Source organism: Dermacentor andersoni, chromosome 9 (genome assembly GCF_023375885.2).
Source record: "Dermacentor andersoni chromosome 9, qqDerAnde1_hic_scaffold, whole genome shotgun sequence".
NCBI lineage: Eukaryota > Metazoa > Arthropoda > Arachnida > Ixodida > Ixodidae > Dermacentor > Dermacentor andersoni.
This window is the reverse complement of record NC_092822.1, coordinates 113,539,307-113,557,522: the sequence shown is the minus strand read 5'-3', so window position 1 is coordinate 113,557,522 and position 18,216 is coordinate 113,539,307. Positions and strand designations below refer to the sequence as shown.

At 44.7% G+C, this 18,216-nt stretch overlaps 1 protein-coding gene across 2 annotated transcripts in view; it reads left to right on the top strand.

Annotated features, from left to right (window-relative positions):
* Positions 1–18,216, top strand: part of LOC126529608 (putative protein kinase C delta type homolog) — a 647,502-nt gene that overhangs the window by 274,001 nt on the left and 355,285 nt on the right. For both annotated transcript variants that reach the window (XM_055069906.1, XM_050177127.2), the window contains 3 exons: positions 5,170–5,429; positions 7,188–7,335; positions 14,542–14,622. In XM_055069906.1, the coding sequence (XP_054925881.1) occupies positions 5,391–5,429; positions 7,188–7,335; positions 14,542–14,622 (268 nt within the window). In that variant the 5' untranslated portion in view covers positions 5,170–5,390. The remainder of the gene's footprint in view (positions 1–5,169; positions 5,430–7,187; positions 7,336–14,541; positions 14,623–18,216) is intronic.

Sequence of the window (18,216 nt, the reverse complement as noted above, 5' to 3'; positions counted from 1 at the left end):
GTTATTAGAGCTGGCATGTTGATACAGCTTGAGCCATTCGTCAACGTCCTGTCCCTCCAGGCCAGAGAACACACCAGGGTCGCGATGTTGGGCAACCGTGACGACGGGAGCAGTCGGACCAGCCGAAGCCGTTGCAGAGGCGGGCTCGTCACCGGGAGGCATGGTGACAAGCTCGACGTACCGACCACTCCGGAGTTCCGTGGCGAGGACGGGGATCGCTGACCTCCACCAGAATGTTACGTGTAGAAAGACACAGACATAAGAGGCTATTTACAGACTATTTACACTAGAATGGAGCCAGAGCGTCAGGCCGACATTCACTCGCGCCAAGGGCACAGACCCACTTCGTCGTCGTTCTCACGGCGGCTCGTCTCTCGGGTATTTACCGATCATATCGTTATAATATATATATATATATAGCATGTCAGAAGTCAAGTGAGAAGTGCATAGTATATTTTACCAACTATGCAACATTCTTTTTTTTCGCAATTTGTCGTAGCCAGTCGCTAAATTATTGAAAGAAAAGTTCCCAACCACTCAACTGTAGCGCACGGCTACCAAGGGAAGCCACAAGGGCGGATGACAAGCTTTTCCCTTTTATGAACATTCCTCCACCTCGCAGTCTTCCGCAGGACTGATTTGCCATAGTCATTTGGTCTTGCACTTGGATGTCGCGCTAATCAGCGGCCTATAACGGATACCAGGATATCACCACTGCCTCAAAGAGCGCCGAAAATGGGCATAACCAGATGTAAATATAGAGACATGCGATAAGAGATCTCATTTCCTAATCGGTCTCTATAACACATGGCAGTGCTTTGCTTCGTTTATTAAGAAAAGAACCTGAATTCGTCTTCCTCTGCACCATACGCAGTGATAGATTAATAAAACGTGGCGCCTATGTCAGCTTCGGCGTCTACGGCAGGGCAAAGCACAGCCTTCGAAATTGGTTTCCATTGGTTTCTCGGTGTTGGGCTTTCGAGAGACACAGATGAACGGAAATACTGCAGATGTTTCTTGAAAAACCAGGCAATTGACAGTGCCAACTGCTAAGTTAAACAATTCACACAATAAAATGCCCTATTGCCGCAAAGTTGAGCTAGCACAGAGCAGCGGTAAGCGCGGAATATTTGTTTCTAGGTTTCAAAAAAACGCGTCTTAATACAAGTACACCAATGTAATCAAGCAGACCGTTAAGAACTTCGACAGGCCTCGTGCGTGGCTGCACGATCAATAGTGCAAATACAGAACACGAACTCGGGCGACGGCACACCCTTTGCGATCGCTAAAGTGCGGCGCTCGCATGCGCACAGAAGCTGTCGTCTGCCGCAAACTGATTGCAGCGCTTCAGATGACACGTCTCGCCTACTTGCATGTTTTGATGTCATGTTCAGCCAAGTGCCAGATAATGGAGGCCGCTCCAACTGATGCCACGAAATTTCGCGAAGTACCCGTTACAGCGTTCGCTGAAAACCGAACAGAAGAAGAGCAAAATCATCCGAATTGATACAGCAGTCACACAGCCCGATCTATTAATAACGATGCCTTCACCGGATGATTTGTGTTAGGCACCTAAAACAAAATGATTTGGTTAAGTTAGTTGTTTCTGTGCGGAACCAGAGCTTAGTTCGCCATTTCTTCGCAGTGCCCGAGTTATAGCGAAATAGCTCATAGCGTAAACGGAATACGCTGACAGTGCGTCTGATCCTGTGCACCGTTCCCATCCTATTTTTAGAATTCCTTGCGTTTCTTTTTTTTTCATTGCTGCGTGAAATTTCTGTGCTGTCCTTACATCGGCGTCCGGTAGAACTAAATACATGCTCTTAAAGACAAACTGCGAAAAACGTGACAAAATAAAATGTTCTGAAATGGGTGCGGCAGGCGAAAACATTGGTCGCCATTCCCACATCCCGGGAAAAAGTGCGAAGTTGCAGATAACTTAGGCTCGCTTTTCAAAACTTTGACAGCATCCTGAATTTCTTTACCAAGCTCGTTGAAACGGTATATAACGGAGGCAACAGGATCTTGCTAGACCCAGTATTTCTTGAAAAACAAGCCGATGGGGCAAATCTTCCTTTGCAAAGCTCGGAAATTCTTTCAGTGTTCACGACGTTATCGGGCTCTAGTTGGCTTACCTAGGCTTTAGAGTTCATTGAACGTGCATTGGTGTGCACACAAGGATTGCTTCCGCGTCTATGTGTCTGCGCGTGCGTGCTCCCGGAGCATGCCGTCGCTCGCATGCTAGGTGCAAACAAAATGTTGTGTCTCATTCCCCACTGAAGGGTTGAGCTAGATAAACAGTAGGCCGTTTCGCGGAGTGCGAGCTTAACCCTGCCTTTCCCTCTTCTTTTTCTTTCTTCGTTTTTCTTTGGGTGTGTGGGGTGGCGGAGAGTGAGTGAGTGCTACATGTACTCAAGGACGCGAATTCTCTTCGCTGCGCCAGTTTCGAGTGTTCGCCCACGCGGATGCGTCAGAATGGGAGCAAATTCACGCTCGAAAAGACCGAACATTGATACATGTTTGTTGCATGCCAGCTGCATTTGATTTACGGCTAACGGAGTGGCACTCCTCGCCCGGAGTTAAGACGGAAGTTGAGGCGACAACTTTCGTAACGCATTACTGCCCACAGTGATTCCTCTACACCGACTGTCGCGGCATGGTACAAGTGAAACAAACTGACCGCTTGCAAGTGTGTCCGAATCGCTTCCATTCGAAATCTGCCTAAAAAAATGTTTTAGTCGGATTCACGGCTTAGTTGTGCGGAGGTTCTTTAAAAAGGAAATATGCCATACGTTTCGCAGGAACTGCAATGACGTAACCTATGTTAGAGTACATGTGCGTTCTCCTTTTGTTTCCGGAAGTTCGGAAGTGTTTTCACTTGCGTGTGTTTTCAATCTGTTTTGCTTTCTTTTCTCCACTGTGTTCGTGTTTCATTGCTACCAGTTGCAGTGCTTACATGTACTCGTTTGCGATGGACGACGCTTTGAAATTTCAGCGTCGTCACTTTGCACGCTTTTTACGCGCATTTCTAAAGTGAAGCTTTTGTGTTCCATGCCACCACACAAGATGAAAAACGGGACCTCCAAAATTTTAAGTTTTCTGTCACCGTAACATACTTTATATTTGTGGCTATGGTGTTAGGCTGCTGAGCACGAGGTCGCGGGATTGAATACCGACTACGGTGGCCGGATTTCAATGGGGGCGAAATGCGAAAACACCCGTGTAGTTAGATTTAGGTGCACGGTAAAGAACCCCAGGTGGTCGAAATTTCCGGAGTCCTCCACTACGGCGTGCCTCATAATCAGAAAGTGGTTTTGGCACGTAAAACCCCATAATTTAATTAGTTTATATTTTGTGAGAGGATAATGCCGAATTTATCAGGAGCTGCATATGCTGCAGATGCCTGATTGAACAGTTGTTTTGAGAATTCGATATGCACAGTGACTACGCAAGTACACCCGTCGCATTGCTTGCATTTCCATTTTATTTCATAACAGATGAGATATGCTTGTAGTTTCCAACTGCCAACTTCCCATCTTGATCAGCGTGGCCATATTGGCACTGTGTACAACTAACGCGCCCCATTCTGAGCAAAAATGATGCGTGTATGGTGTGCCAAACAGCACAGTGTAATAACGTTACATAATGTGGGTGTCCTTTTCTGAAGTAAGGCATGTTCGCGTAGCCATCCTCCTGTTAGGTTAGTTCGCTCCTCTTATATTACTCTACGCTTTACCGGAACATCCAGCAGACGAACCCGTAAACAAGTGCTCCTAGGATGTATTATGCCCGTTGAACAGAACCACCCCGCAACACTTGGAATGAAGAGGCGTTTATTGATAGAGGCCGAACTGGCTGACATTCCTCTAGTCAGCGACTCAGCGCTCTGGGAGCGGGAAAGACAAAGAAAAGGGAGCACGTTGGGTGACGATCATGACAGAGAGAAGAGGCAAAGGACAAAAAGTGCAAGACGTCATAGCCTAGAATCCAGGGGCCAACATCTCCAGAAGTGAAGTAAGGCCTCAATAGCTTCAAGAATAGTGTCACGTTGTAGGGACCGTCAAAAACACAGTAGCAAAACTGCGAATGAGGAAACTAACTTTTATTGGGCGAACTTGGGCCCACGAAACAAGCAACGCCCCAAGCACAACTATAGCGCTGAACACAGTCAGCAATCGTCGAAAGCTGACCAGCAGGCCAAGCGCGTTGGCTTTTATGCAGCGCACGGGGAAGATTCCAGCATTGTCGCTGGTGCCTGCGTGGTTACCGAAACCTACTACACAATTCGCGTCACGCATTCAATCTGATTTACAAGCGTCGGGTAGGACATTCACAACAGGTAGAATGAACGATAACATTCGCCTAAGTTCCAGATCACGCAGGCGCGTCTTGCGCTGAGCGATAAAATGAAGTAGTTAGCGGGTGAAATGCACTCTCTGAGAACATGATAAATAAGTAGTCGTGTTAATAGATTTCCAGCAAGCCCAAGGTACCAGTGTGAACGCCTCTGACAACGGTTTGCTGTCGAGACAAGCAAATGCATGAGTCAGTCTCTCTGTACTAGGTGTACTTTGCCATGCGCTCAGGGCTGTTTCATAGCAGATTCCTTATAGATTCCTGCATATGGCGCAGATCACAGACGGAGTGCATCGCAAAAAGTGCACGTAATGCCATGTAAGTGCTATTTCCCGCCCAAATTTTTGTTGGTAGTGTCAATGCCATGGAAACGCCAGAAAAGTCGTGAGCAATATGAGCGGGAACAGTGAAACTATTTTATGCAGGAATTGCACCGGATGTGTGCACAGAAAAGGGGCAGTAAAAAAAGGACACTTACACGGAACTGGACATGGCGCCCAGGCGTCGTTGATAGATCGAAGGAGTTTTTTAAGAAGGTAGCAGGAAATTGCCTACTCATGTTATCTGGGCTTGGTAGAAATGACGGGACGCGTGCATTTCGGGGAAGCCCATTAAAAGAGATAGAAATTTCAGGGCCTCAGCCTCAGTCCCTCTAGAGCAATCCTTGCAAAAGCTTGCGTACACATACGCTTTATCTACGTGCGTCATAGTTTCAAACCACAATATAGCTCAAACCTGTACTGGTTTCGACGTGCCTTACGTCTTTCCTTACCCTGTCGTTCCTTCTCTCGCTCTTCCACCCAATTATCGCAGGTTCGGTGCACTCTGGGAGTAGCCGAGAGGGGAGCGCCGGCAGCATCAGCAGCAGCGCCTCGAGCAGTCGCCCCTCGAGCGCTGCCAGCGTAGCGTCCCACCGTTCGGATGCCTCGGCTGCCGACAACGAGGAGGCCTCGGAGCACAGGGCGTCACAGCCGCTGAGGAACCGCGAACGACCCGGTTCGGGGCGAAACGAAACCGAGTTGCGAGGAGCAGCCATGACGGGGCTGGGTTTTGTTCGCGTCAAACTTCTCCAGGTGAGGGACCACGAAAGCGATTGATACGCTCGCTGCGTGTTTGTAAACAAAGCGACGCACTGCTGGCAAAAACGTAAACGCAAAAATAAAAAAAAAACGGACGGTGGAGTTCATCTAGTTCTCCACTATTCATCAAATTCAAATTTATCAAGTATATGTGCAAAATGTGGGCATCTCTGTCATTCTTGCTTAGCAGAAAATTTGTGCCAGTCGAGTTTGCCACATTTGTTTTCTTCTTGAATGAATGTAGAGGGAGTGCCTCAGCATTTTGCTGACTTTATACACCTTCCGCACTTTCTCAACCGTTTAAGGTTCCTGCATCTTCTGCCCGGACTTCGAAAACCTCGTCGAACCTTGAATTTCAGCAAGACAAATAGGAATTCAGTAAAAGCGCCCACATTTTAATATATGTGAACTGAAGCTTCAGTGAATCGGTTAAGAGAGAAAGAGAGAGACAAAAGGGGAGTTAAGGCACGGAGGTTAGTCAGTGTAAGTACCGGTTGGCTGCCCTGTTCTCGGGAAAGGGGTAAAGGGAATAAAAGGAGGAAGCAGAAGGAAAAGAAAAATAGACATTTTCACACAGTAACGCGATGCTACGTGCTACAACTCTGCTGAAGCTTTTAAGGACTTATGAATTGTGCCACCCTCTTTGAAGCGGTTAAGTGATGTACTAGAACTAATGCGATGCGTACAATTGTGTTCATTGTCATCCTAGCCTACGCGTAGTCTCATCCCACACTTCTGATGCACTGGACCGGTCACGAGTTTAACATCGCACAATGCTCATTCACTACGTCCTTCCCAAGCAAGGCCAAAATGGAAACACCAATTGACCACTAATCCCAATGACCATAAACTTAGTATTAAGCTAAACTCACTGGACAATGCTACATGTGAAAATGTAAGCGCGATTGAGCCGGCAGTTCAGCACGAAAAGTCATGCATATAGATGGCGCTCCAGTTTCTGAAAGACGTAGCGGGTGCGACTTTTTCGTTTTGAGGAGAACAATTACGGAAATACTGCTACGGCTGTGCTTTAAGCATTCCGCGCCTGAAATTATCAGTATTTTCGTAGCTAGAGCAATTTGCGTAGTTGAGGCGTTCAATGTACTTTTGCAGACACAACGACTCCTTATCCAGCGACACTCGGGGCTCTGAGTTGCGCTGGCTAAGACCCCTAGGACTAGATCTAGTAAAGATAAATACCCAAGTTAGTGGTCGGTTTGGTCACCGTCGCTGTAGCACAACTGGTAGTGTGACGCACGCGTAATGCGGAGGTTGTGAGTTCGGCTCCCACCGGTGACGCGTTATTATTTCGTGCACTTTTATTTCCCTTTCTTTATTATTTTTCTACATTTCTGTTTCAGGTGGAGCTAATTTTCGCGGTGCTTTCGATGGCTCCATTGTCTGGTGGCTTTATATGGTCAGGAATAAGGAAAATCGATCCCCTATGTCCCCCTTCTTCTCTATTTTATCCACTACATTTGTAGTACTAAACTACAAAGGAAACCCATACGGGTTTCACAGAATAAAAGCTCCACAGTTAAAGAAAAATTCGTCCTGGTCCCTAGTGTAGTTTTGTAGTACAAATCGCGTGGGTGACAATTTTCCCTTTCGCAACACACTGGGCTGAACCCAACAATTTCAGTTGACTTTCCTGCTCGTGATTTTGCTGTCTCCTCAAGAGGTGCGCTTATGCTGTGCTCGAATTTCTGGAAGGCGCACTGGCCATTGACTCACACTGTGGTCTTCGTTCAGGTGGAGCTTTCGCCCAACAACGGCCAGACGGGCGGACACGAACCTTCGGACCAGCAGGCGCCGACGCAGCAGCAGCCGACACCGGCGAGGCACGACATCGTCGACCCTTTCTGCGTCGTCAACCTCAAGGAGGCCGAGGAGATTCCGGGTGCGCGCAATTCATCCTATAGGTTACTACACAGCAGGACTGTATTTCACGTGGTGTGACGTCACCTATACGGAACACTAGCGCTTACGATGCAAACCGCGCGTTGTGAATGGGACCTACCGTGGCGGTGCATTGGCCATGGCATTGTGCTGCTAAGCTCTAGGGCGCGGTTTGGGTTTCAGCCGTGAAGGCCACCTTTCGGTTGAGGCAAAACACCAAAATGCTTGCGTGCTTATGTTTAGGTGCAAGTCAAAGAACCCCAGGTGGCCCCCTACCAGGGACCGTCTGGTCCATAGGTCAATCAATCAATCAATCAATCAATCAATCAATCAATCAATCAATCAATCAATCAATCAATCAATCAATCAATCAATCAATCAATCAATCAATCAATCAATCCCTATTATTTCCCAAAACGCTTTACAGTTTGAGGTACACAGAAGGAGGTTCCATATCAAAAACTGAGTTGAGGCCTGTTCATGGTTAACATAAAAGTTACACTGGCAAAAACAGCAGCTGAATAAGTACAATTACAAAAATCATAAATAATGATAAGCATATATAAATAAATCAAGATTTCAATAGACAACAATGTTTAGGCAGTAAGTAATTTAGTGAAAGTAGATAGGACGTGCATAGAAGAGGAGGAATAAATAAACAAAGTAAAAAAGAAGTTAGGCAACATGTTCAAGTACATAAGACGGCAAGTCTAAAATGAAAATCGGGTTTATACAACGCACTGTGTCACATACATATGGCATAACAATATTCTTTTGAATTCATGGCAATATATCTATAGGCTTTCTGGAGTTTTATGACAAATGGTAAAGTATTCCATGGCGATATGGCTGCGAAATGAACAGTCTGTTTGTCATAATTAGTACGTACATAATTAGTGCGTCAATTTAATTTTAGTGGGATTATGGACTTTGCACCATTCAACTAAGTTATGAAGATCGCTATTAAGCGTGGTTACTACTGTTTACGAATATTCGCAAGAATATTAAGTGTTATGTCATCGCAATATTGTATACACTTAGAAGGTGAGAGGCAGTTAGGTAGATCATTATTATAAAGGAACAAGAGCAACGGGCCCAATGTAGGTCCTCGTGATACGCCTAAATTAGTCAGTCATTCTGTGTTTAGAATAAGCATCGGAAACACTTAAAAGGTGTTATCTGTCTCGTAAGTAGCTGCCAAACAGTAGCAAAAGAGGACCTGCTATACCTATTGAATCTAGTTTAACAATAAGAATGTTGTGGTAAATGCTGCCAAATGACTTTGAAAAGCCTACAAATAAGGATCCTGTGAATTTGCCGTCATCAATGGCTTTCCTTAATTGGTCAGTACGAGGTACAATAGATAGGTCAGTGGCGTAACCCGAACGAAATCGAAATTTCTTAGGCGAAAGATTAATAAATTTGTTTAGGTATTTTATCAATCGTTTTTACAAATTTTTTTAGATCACCTTGCTAAAAAGGGTAACACAAAAATTGGCCTATACAGTCTTAAAAACTGCGGCAACCTTACCACGTTTAAGCTCGGGAGAAAGGCGCCGGTTTTAAACATCAGGTTAATAATTTCGGACAGAACAAATCATATTGACTTAGAAATTAACATGCAGGACTGGACAACATTTAATGTTGTCCACTCCAAAGCCAGTTATTCTTAAATTGCTGATTACTGATACCGCCTCATCAGGAGTGGTTGGAAACACATAAAATGTTTGCGGAAGGCGCTTTGGTGCATATAAGTTCTGTTCTCCTTCAGGGGAGATATTAGGAAAGAAAAAAATCGCCGAAAGGGTCCGCAATCTTAAGCGGCTCCAAATAAGTATTACTATCGTTGGATATTTTGGCTATGCTATCAGCTACATGTTTCCTATTCAACGATGAATTCACTACTTGCCGTTCCTTTCTTTACATAACAACCACTTTTAACTACTTTTTCTTCATAATATTTGGTTTTAGCGTTTTTAAGCCAAGCAGAATGACAGTTGCAGAATTTTTTGTACCAGGCACGTAAACTTACATTGAATGGCGGTTCTTCTTTTTTTTTTTTTTGCTTTTCATAAATGTTTTCTCGTGTGCGGATCGCCTGAAGCAGACTATCGGTGACCCACGGGCTTTCAGGTGACGCCACGTTCTTTTTATATTCGAATATCTGAGAGTAGGAATGATAGCGTGATAACAACTTTGGTAGAAATCGCGGGAAGGCTACCTACATATCGTTGGTGTTAAGAACGATATACCAGTCAGTATGAGATACAGCTTCAGAGAATAATTTTTTTATCATGACACGTTTGGTGTAAAAGACGGAATAAGAATAGTGTGCAGACGTAGTGTGCAGAGTGACGGGGAAATGGTCGGTAATGTCAGTTTCATGTACTCCTGCATCAGGTGGAATCAAAAGACGAGACAATGCATGATCGATTACAGTACTGGAACTCCCAAGAACGGAACGCGTAGGGACATTAATAAGACTTTCATAACCAAAACCATGAAAACAAGATGAATAACTAGCTTGGGGATAACACCATTAAGTTCATTTTCATATCACCCATAATTACGACATTCTTCTTTTTGTGCATGGTAACTTTCCCATTAATTTTTTCCAGAAAAATACGAAAATCTGGGAGCTGAGGAATAAGGTGAACGGTAAATGCAACCAAAGATGAAATTTCTGTTATGGCTGTTGAGAAAGCTAGGACCGAATTCTAGCCAAATTGATACCCAGTATTGAATACTTAACGTGAGGTCGAGTCTTCGCTTGCATGGTATTGAAGACGAGGTATAGACAGCTGCTCTACCGTGGTTACGGGACTGTCTGTGGGCATACTCGGATTTACAGGAAGGGAAACAGTACAAGTTTTTGTCAACCTCGGTAAGCTAAGTCTCTGAGATATCAATGATTTATAAAGTGAAAGAGTTGAAACCAAATTCTGGAAGCCATCATATTGTTTACAGAGCCTGCGCACATTGAAATAGATAAGAGAGCGGTTACTATTCTGAAAGAAGTCATTTAACTCGCTCGCCGTACAATAAGATTCCATCGCTGGTGGTCCCCCTTAGTCCCCCTACTTATGGATTGGGGTTTATTATCAAACCGCGGTTATGGCCAGTGCCAGCCCATAATTTAATTTCGGCATTGTAATAGCGGTTTATTGCTGAAATACTCAGAATTTTTTTAGTCCTAAACGCGGCAGTTAAAGATTGTTTCGACATTTGCCTGAACTTTTTCTAGCAGAGAAGTAGAGATTCAATTCAAAGTTACGCTTTCACAAATCGCTCAAAATTAGTTTTTCAATTAACTGCAATATAATTTCAAATGGCTTCCGCGCTCACCTAAAGAACATTTATGGGTTTGCACGTATCTGAACGTGGAAAATCACATTTGGCTTCGAGATTAAACTTGTTCTCATAGCCGTCTACTTGGGCCATCAGCAGAAGACTCTTCAGAAGAATCGAACCAGCTATTGCGTGCGTGTGTAGGAGAGAGACGGGAGCGGGTGTGAACCCGCAAAAGTAGGGGTGCCATGGCAGTCGTCTATGATATTGGTAATCATCGCAGTAAGCTTGTGCTGCGCAATTTTGTCCGCGGCGAGGTGGGATGTTGACTTCCCATATTATCCATTATACGATGTATTTTATAATGGCCACGCTACGATCAATAGTACCTTGTTTTTGTTTTTTTTTTAGAGAGAGAGAGAGAGAGAGAGAACGGAGTGCATTCAGAAGTTGGCTTCCATCTCATGTTTCCTTTAATAATATGATAACGTCGAGAACTTGGCGTTTTCGGGAGGCACCGGTTTCTGATTGTTGCATGGAAAGCAAAATTAAATGCCCATAAGCACCGGAGAACACTGAATGCAGTGGAACAGCATAAACACATTCGACTCAACAGCCTACGAAGCCACTGAACATCGTAAATGAAAGGAGCACAAACACTTACTAACATGTACGAAGATTCACAGCTCTATAAACAAACACATAGCTCACAGTTTTGCAGACGAGTGGATTGTGGTCGCACTGTACGCCAGAGAACGGCGCATAACATCATACTGTTTAGGTAACCTTTCTTCGCGCATGACACAAATAGTTTTACTATATATGTAAAATGCTTGTATAATAAAGGAAGCATTTCTAAGCAACATACACCTCATATTTCGCATATATTTATCTTGAAGTCTGACTTTGTGTTATAACGAAAGCAATTACGAATAATTATTAGCAGCCAGCTCATGGCCTGCGGAATTTCGTGGTACATTGAACTGGTTCTTACCATGCTAAGACTCGCATTGCAACAATGCGGCACCCGCTCTCTATCGCAGTCACAAGAAGCCTGCACAGTACACTCGAAACTGAACCCAAGCCGATCATTCGCCTGTTCACCAGAGCAAGCGAATATTGTAAGCGGAAATTCGTCAGCGCAGCTTCCATTCTGAAAAAGAAAAAGAAAGGAAACACAGGGGACTCTCAAGGTGGTAAAGGGATGCAATGCCCAAACGCTAACAGACGCAGCGGAAGCCGCCCCAGCATCGGAAGTTGCAGTTGACGCGTGATCAGAAACTCTACGAGTTGTCGGCCGCCCTCCTATAGAACGAAGGTGGGAATGCGCCCGTGCCACTTGAAATCACGGAGCTCCAGAGCGCGGCGCACTCCAGACACTAGGCGAATGTGTTCGAAGCACTTTGAGCCACACAAGTCAAAGTGCGCAGCACGCGCGCTCCGTATGCGTGCGAGCATGACTTGGAAAAAAAAAAAAAAAAAGACATTTTTCTTTTTTTTTTCTTCCAAGTGTGTAGAACAGCTCCACAACAGTGTTTGTTTTTTTGTTTTTTTTTTTTGTAACGGCAACGTCCCTCGGCGTGGTCCCTTTATAAGTGATCTCTATACATGGCTTTATGACGTATATATGGCTGCCGAACTGCTTCCGTGACATGCAGTCAGCAAGAAACATCACCTTCGAGATCTGTTCCTGTCATCCAGGGGGAGCAGTCGCTGGGGTGTCAGCTTGGGCACCATCTATTTAATAGGCACATGTGCATTTTACGGTGCGGAGCCGATGGAGTAACGCTGACGCAGCATGCAAGAACACGCATCGGATAGAGCAGATAGTATAAAAGTAAAAAGCTTGCTTAGCGAAGCGTCTGAAAAAGACCCATATAGCGAAGGAACTGCAACTGATAAAGTGAAGACGCTTGCAATGTCATTTCGGGTAGCGGCGTACCAGACCTCTAGGACTACTGAAGGAGGACCCGCCGTGGTTGCTCAGTGGCTATGGTGTTGGGCTGCTGAGCACGAGGTCGCGGGATCGAATCCCGGCCACGGCGGCCGCATTTCGATGGGGGCGAAATGCGAAAACACCCGTGTACTTAGATTTAAGTTCACGTTAAAGATCCCCAGGTGGTCGAAATTTCCGGAGTCCTCCACTACGGCGTGCCTCATAATCAGAAAGTGGTTTTGGCACGTTAAACCCCATAATTTAATTTTACTGAAGGAGGAGACAACTGCCTTGTACATCTTCCGTGTCCTTTGATGTATAACTTGCTAGGATTGGCGTACATCTGCGAAGGTATTCGTAATGCCCACTGCATTCCCAAAACACGGGCGTCTGCTGCCAGTTCATTAGCTCGGTGAATTTGATTTCTCACTTATTATTTTATTCATAGCTCCTGTTTCGCTCTTGCATACGCTTGTCCGGCAGCCTTTCTGGTTTTTCTTTCTTCTTTTCTTTCTGGCGTTCTTTCTTTCTTCCTTCCCTTACTTCTTTCTTCCTCTGTCGTCTATTTGCGCTGCTAATTTGTTGCCGCGATAATCCCAAAGAGGTCATCAGGCTGCGGGTGCGTGGTGGGCGTAGCCATGCGGACATTCCACCGTGACGACAACGAGGCTCGTTTCCGCACTCTTGCGCAGCTACACTTTGTAAAAATTTCAACAGCGCTCCTCCCACCCACACTTCGGGCGTCGGCCAACGTGACTGGACACATCCACAGTGCTCGCAGTGATGACGCTCACACCAATGGCAAGTCATTGGCGATAATGAAAGCCGCACCATTCCGAAAGAGCACCGGCCTTAGGTGTAGTAATGATTGAGGAGATTCTGCCGCAGAAAGCAACGTGTAAGTTATAAAACACCCTAACAAAGGTCTCCATAACAATTTGGCCCCCGAGAGCTTACCCAAGTCCAAGAACATGAAAGACTTTTATTCAGGTCTTATCGCAATGAAGCCGCGTTGTTCCGCGACCAATCTCGACTCCGTTCAGGAAGGGTTCCTGCGCGTTCCAGAGGAGTGGGAAACACCGGGCAGCCCTCACTCAACGCCTACTTTCTGCAGCTGCCGGCAGGTCACGACAAAAGTTTATAGTGGTGCTGTCGCGGCAGCAGCTTGCATTTCCAAAAACGAAGGCAACTTCAATTTTATTTAACCAAGCAATTAACTGTGCCAGCTGTCATACTGAATGAGGTAGACTCGAAATGCGGTCTTTCTGCGAAATTTGAGCAAGAACGGCGCTGTGGTTTGTTTTACAGTGATCGATGTTGCGATGGTAACGCTCGTGCCCACGATGTAAAAACTGATTGGTACGTGATAAATAAAGTAATGGTTAATCAGTGAGCGTGGCATACTTTCTAATGTCACTTATAGCGACGCGTTGCTTTCGCGGCAGTGTCTTTCACTCAAAGCAGAGCACCTCAGCTAAAACGCCAATGTAGCCTAGCCCCATTTCAGCACTAATTGTTGACCCTCCCTATACCAGTCCCTCTTGAAATGCAAACGCTCCCCCAGCTTCCGCTGGCCGCTGTATATATATATATATATATATATATATATAATTCTAGGAAAAGTTTTGTAGGTCCGATGCTTAGGTAGTTAAATTCCATCTTTTAGTAGTTTAACGTTTCGGCCGTGGCACGGCCTTCGTCAGAATAAAACCGGTTTTATTCGGACATATTGTTTTACTCTGACGAAGGACGTGCCACGACCGCAACGTTAAAACATTAAAAGATGCAATTTTCCTAATTTTGCTACTTCGTTTCTTCAAGTATATATGTGTGTGTGTGTGTGTGTGTGTGTGTGTGTGTGTGTGTGTGTGTGTGTGTGTGTGTGTGTGTGTGTGTGTGTGTGTGTGCGTGCGTGCGTGCGTGCGCGCGTGTTATTTTTTGTACGCCGAAATCTGTCTCATAGCTTTCGTTGCCAAAACGCAGGCAAAGGCGTCCAGCTGGCACAGAGCAAGAAGTCTCTCTACCCGGAATGGAACTCCTGCTTCGATGTCCAGATTTTCAGAGGTGAGAACAGCGATTTTCAGAGGTGAGAACTTTGTAGGGCAAAAAATGCGTTTGTCATAGAAGCAACGAAACTATATGGGAACGTACACGTTAGTAACAAACAAACTAGCTCGTCAATAAAAACTAAGAGGTCGCTCTTTACAATATTGCAACAAGACCTTTCATATTCAACAATACAGGAGCCGTGCAAGGATTTGTGGCCCCGCCGTATTTGTACTCTCAAATCAAAGTAACCTGTCGGTGCACGTTAGCACTGACGAAATTCTTCCGTCTGTGAATTCTGAGAAATGGTATTCCGCAAAATCCTAGTGAAATGCACCTGGTTTCTCCTCGATGGACGACATTCATAATTCGAAGTACCACAAACGCGACAGAACAGCGTATAATATCCTGAACGGCAACATCTCGCCCGAAAATATTGAAATGTTGCTTTTAGTTCAGTTATCACTTCATAAACGTTCCAGCACTGAAAAATACGAGCAAAAATGTCAACGGCCGATTGCTTTAGTGACCACTACCCTTATCTTTTTTTCTTTATTAAAATGCATAATAGGACAGCTTGGTGCATTTATGCCGGAACCGGCTATTCATTCTCAATTAGCAAAGAAAGCAAATATGAGCAAAAAGAGAGAATAACGTCACAAAATATGGCGCTTCGTGGAACACCAGATGTATAAAAACAATCAAGTCCAACAGTACATGAATCACAAAGTTTTGTGCACGAGTTCAGTACAGATACGCATATATAAATGGCCAAATATATTCAATGGTTAAAATACAGAACATAAGAAAATACACTAAAAAGCAGAGAACACAAGTAAATAAACATTAGGTATAAACACGATCACCTCATAAATCAATTTTGAACACAGAACAACATTTACATAAATCATTTATCTTATTACGACGAACTGAAATTTAATATGGAGGCGAATCAGAAACTCATTGCTCCTATTTCTTGTTAGCCAAAATAAGGTACATACAGGCAATTACAAATATACGTACTGTTCTATGTACCTTACACTATTTTCCCACATAGTCCCCACACCGGTTCAGACCGTTGTCCCATCGCAGCACTAAATTTGAGATGCCTCTGTGGTAAAACTCATCCGGCTGACAGTGGAACCACCATCGGACTGTTGGCTTGGCTTCATCGTTGCACGTGAATCGCTGTACTGCCAGGAACGTCTTCGGCGGACCCAAAACTTGGAAATCACTAGGGGCGAGGTCCGGACTCCATGGTGGATGGTCCAGACTCTCCGACTGAAATGACCGGAGCTTGTCGGTGGTTCCGATTGTCACATGTGGCCTCGCAATGCCGAGGAGGACAACCACGTTGTCCACATCGAGATTTCCTCGGCGGCCTGATAGCAGCCAGCAAACGTGACGGTGTGGAACAAGAACGGTTGGCTGCATTTCCCTGTGGATGTTGATGGGCGTTCGTCCCTTGCTCCATAGAAAACTAATCACATTTCGTTCCTCGTAGGCCGGGGACGTGCCAAGCACAACCGCCATCTTCAACAACTTACAGCAGCGCCGTGCCACGGAGCTACTGGCAGATAAGGCAGGGCCGGTCCGAGCAAGGTCCACCGCTGGGAATGGATATGCTGATTTCACGTTTACAGCCGTAATATGGCAACAAATAGGGGCAAAAACTTTCTGATTCGCCCTCGTATTTTCCCAAAATGTCTGTGTCCTCAAAAAACTTTTTCAAAGCAAGAAGTGCTCTCTTCTGAAGGCAGGGGTTGGCCGTAGACCAGGTATCTTTTCTATTGTGAATGGTCTTCTATCTATAATTAACGAATTTGTTAGCAACACCCTTTCTAGTGAATCATATTTAGTCCACTCGAGGAGGAGATGATGCACATCTTTGCCTCGACACTGCGGACTAGAGGCACACTTTATCCAGTATAAAATGTATCGCGTAAATGCTGTACGAAGCCGGAGGCGGTGCACTAATGTTTCGAAATTTGTTTTCTCTCAGGTTTGATGGAACTTATAGATTTATACATGGCTCTCTAAAATATAACTCTGAGTTCTTAGGTCGGTGATCAAAGCACGTAATTTTATTGAGACGACAGCAAGTCTGTCTCAAGCGCAGACGGACTTCGCTGCGCTAAAGAGGAAATCGACTCTCTCTGCGTTATTCTGCTCCCTATTCGCAGCTGCGTCCGCTGTATTGTTACCAAGAATATTGCAGTGTCCGGGTATCCGCTGAAATGCAAATGCGTCATTCCTTGCGCTTCCTTTTGTGTGTTCTTAGAGCATGCTGGTTCGGAGAAATAAAGTTTAGGCGTTCAAGGAAAAGTGTGATGTGCTTACAAATAATATGTTCAAAAATTTTGCACAATGTCCTTGTGAGATATGTAGGCCTATAATTTGATACCATATCTTTATCTCCGGATTTATGTATCGGTATAATTTTAGCTAATTTCCAGTCCGACGGTAACTTAGAGTATTGGAAAGATTTCCTGAAAATTAGGCCTAGATATTTGCTACTGCATTCCGCGTACCTCTTAAGAAAGTCATTCGGGATGTTATCGGAGCCACTAGAGTTCCTAGAATCTATTTTTAACAGGAGGTTCATGATACCGGCATCCAGAATAATTAGGTCATCGATGGTCGTGGTAAGACATGACTTGACAGTGGGTACATTTTTATTTTCGACCGTGAATACTGACTGGAAAAAATCATTAAATCAATCAGCTTTTTCGCATTTTTTATCTGCAGATAATTGTGGCACAGCTGTGTTTGCACTGAAGTGCTTCCAGAACCTAAGAAGATTGTTTGCAAGGAAGTTCGGAAGAGTTTTGTTAAAGTAACGATCCTTTGCCGCTTTGGCCTTGTTTCGGAGATCATCTCTAGCGTACTGCAGTTTTGAATTTCCCGGCTGGTTTGGGTTGTTCTTTACTGTTTTATGAAGCCGATTCAGTCGACGCTTTGACTGAATAACCTCTCGCGTGATCCACGGGTTTGACCTCTGTTGTTTCTTTATCTTTTTCGGAATATACTTATCGACACAAAAAATACAATTGATTTGAACGTAAGTCACAGAGTATTTACGTCACAGGATGCGTCCGACGCTAGCTATGAAAAGCTGTGAAACTCGTAATCTAAGTGCGTTAGTATACTGCTGTCATCCGCCTTGTTAAAGTTGGCTATCACAGAGATTTTGATATGATTAATGAGGGTTTTGCTAATTCGTAAGGTGCATATTGGTATGTCGCGGTCCGAGATGCGTTTAATAATACTTGATTTAATAGCACTTATCGGGAAGTGTTGGCTGAGAAGAATAAGGTCCAGAATGTTTTTTACGGTACCTTGTGTGCATGTAGGTCCAGTCACGATTTGTTCGGGGGCGGCCGCTCTACCATCTTGGATAACCAGGCGGCTAGTCACGATTTGTTGAAGGTTAAATGCTAGCATTATATTAAACAGAGAATCGGAAGCTGATGACGAGTGATGCAGGGTATCCCAGTCTATGTCAGGAAGATTGAAATCCCCCTCATTATAAAATTCAAACACACAGAACTGCAAACAGTTCTGCCACGGTAGAAGATGTCTCTTGGGATTATTTAGATGTTTGCTCTGGCG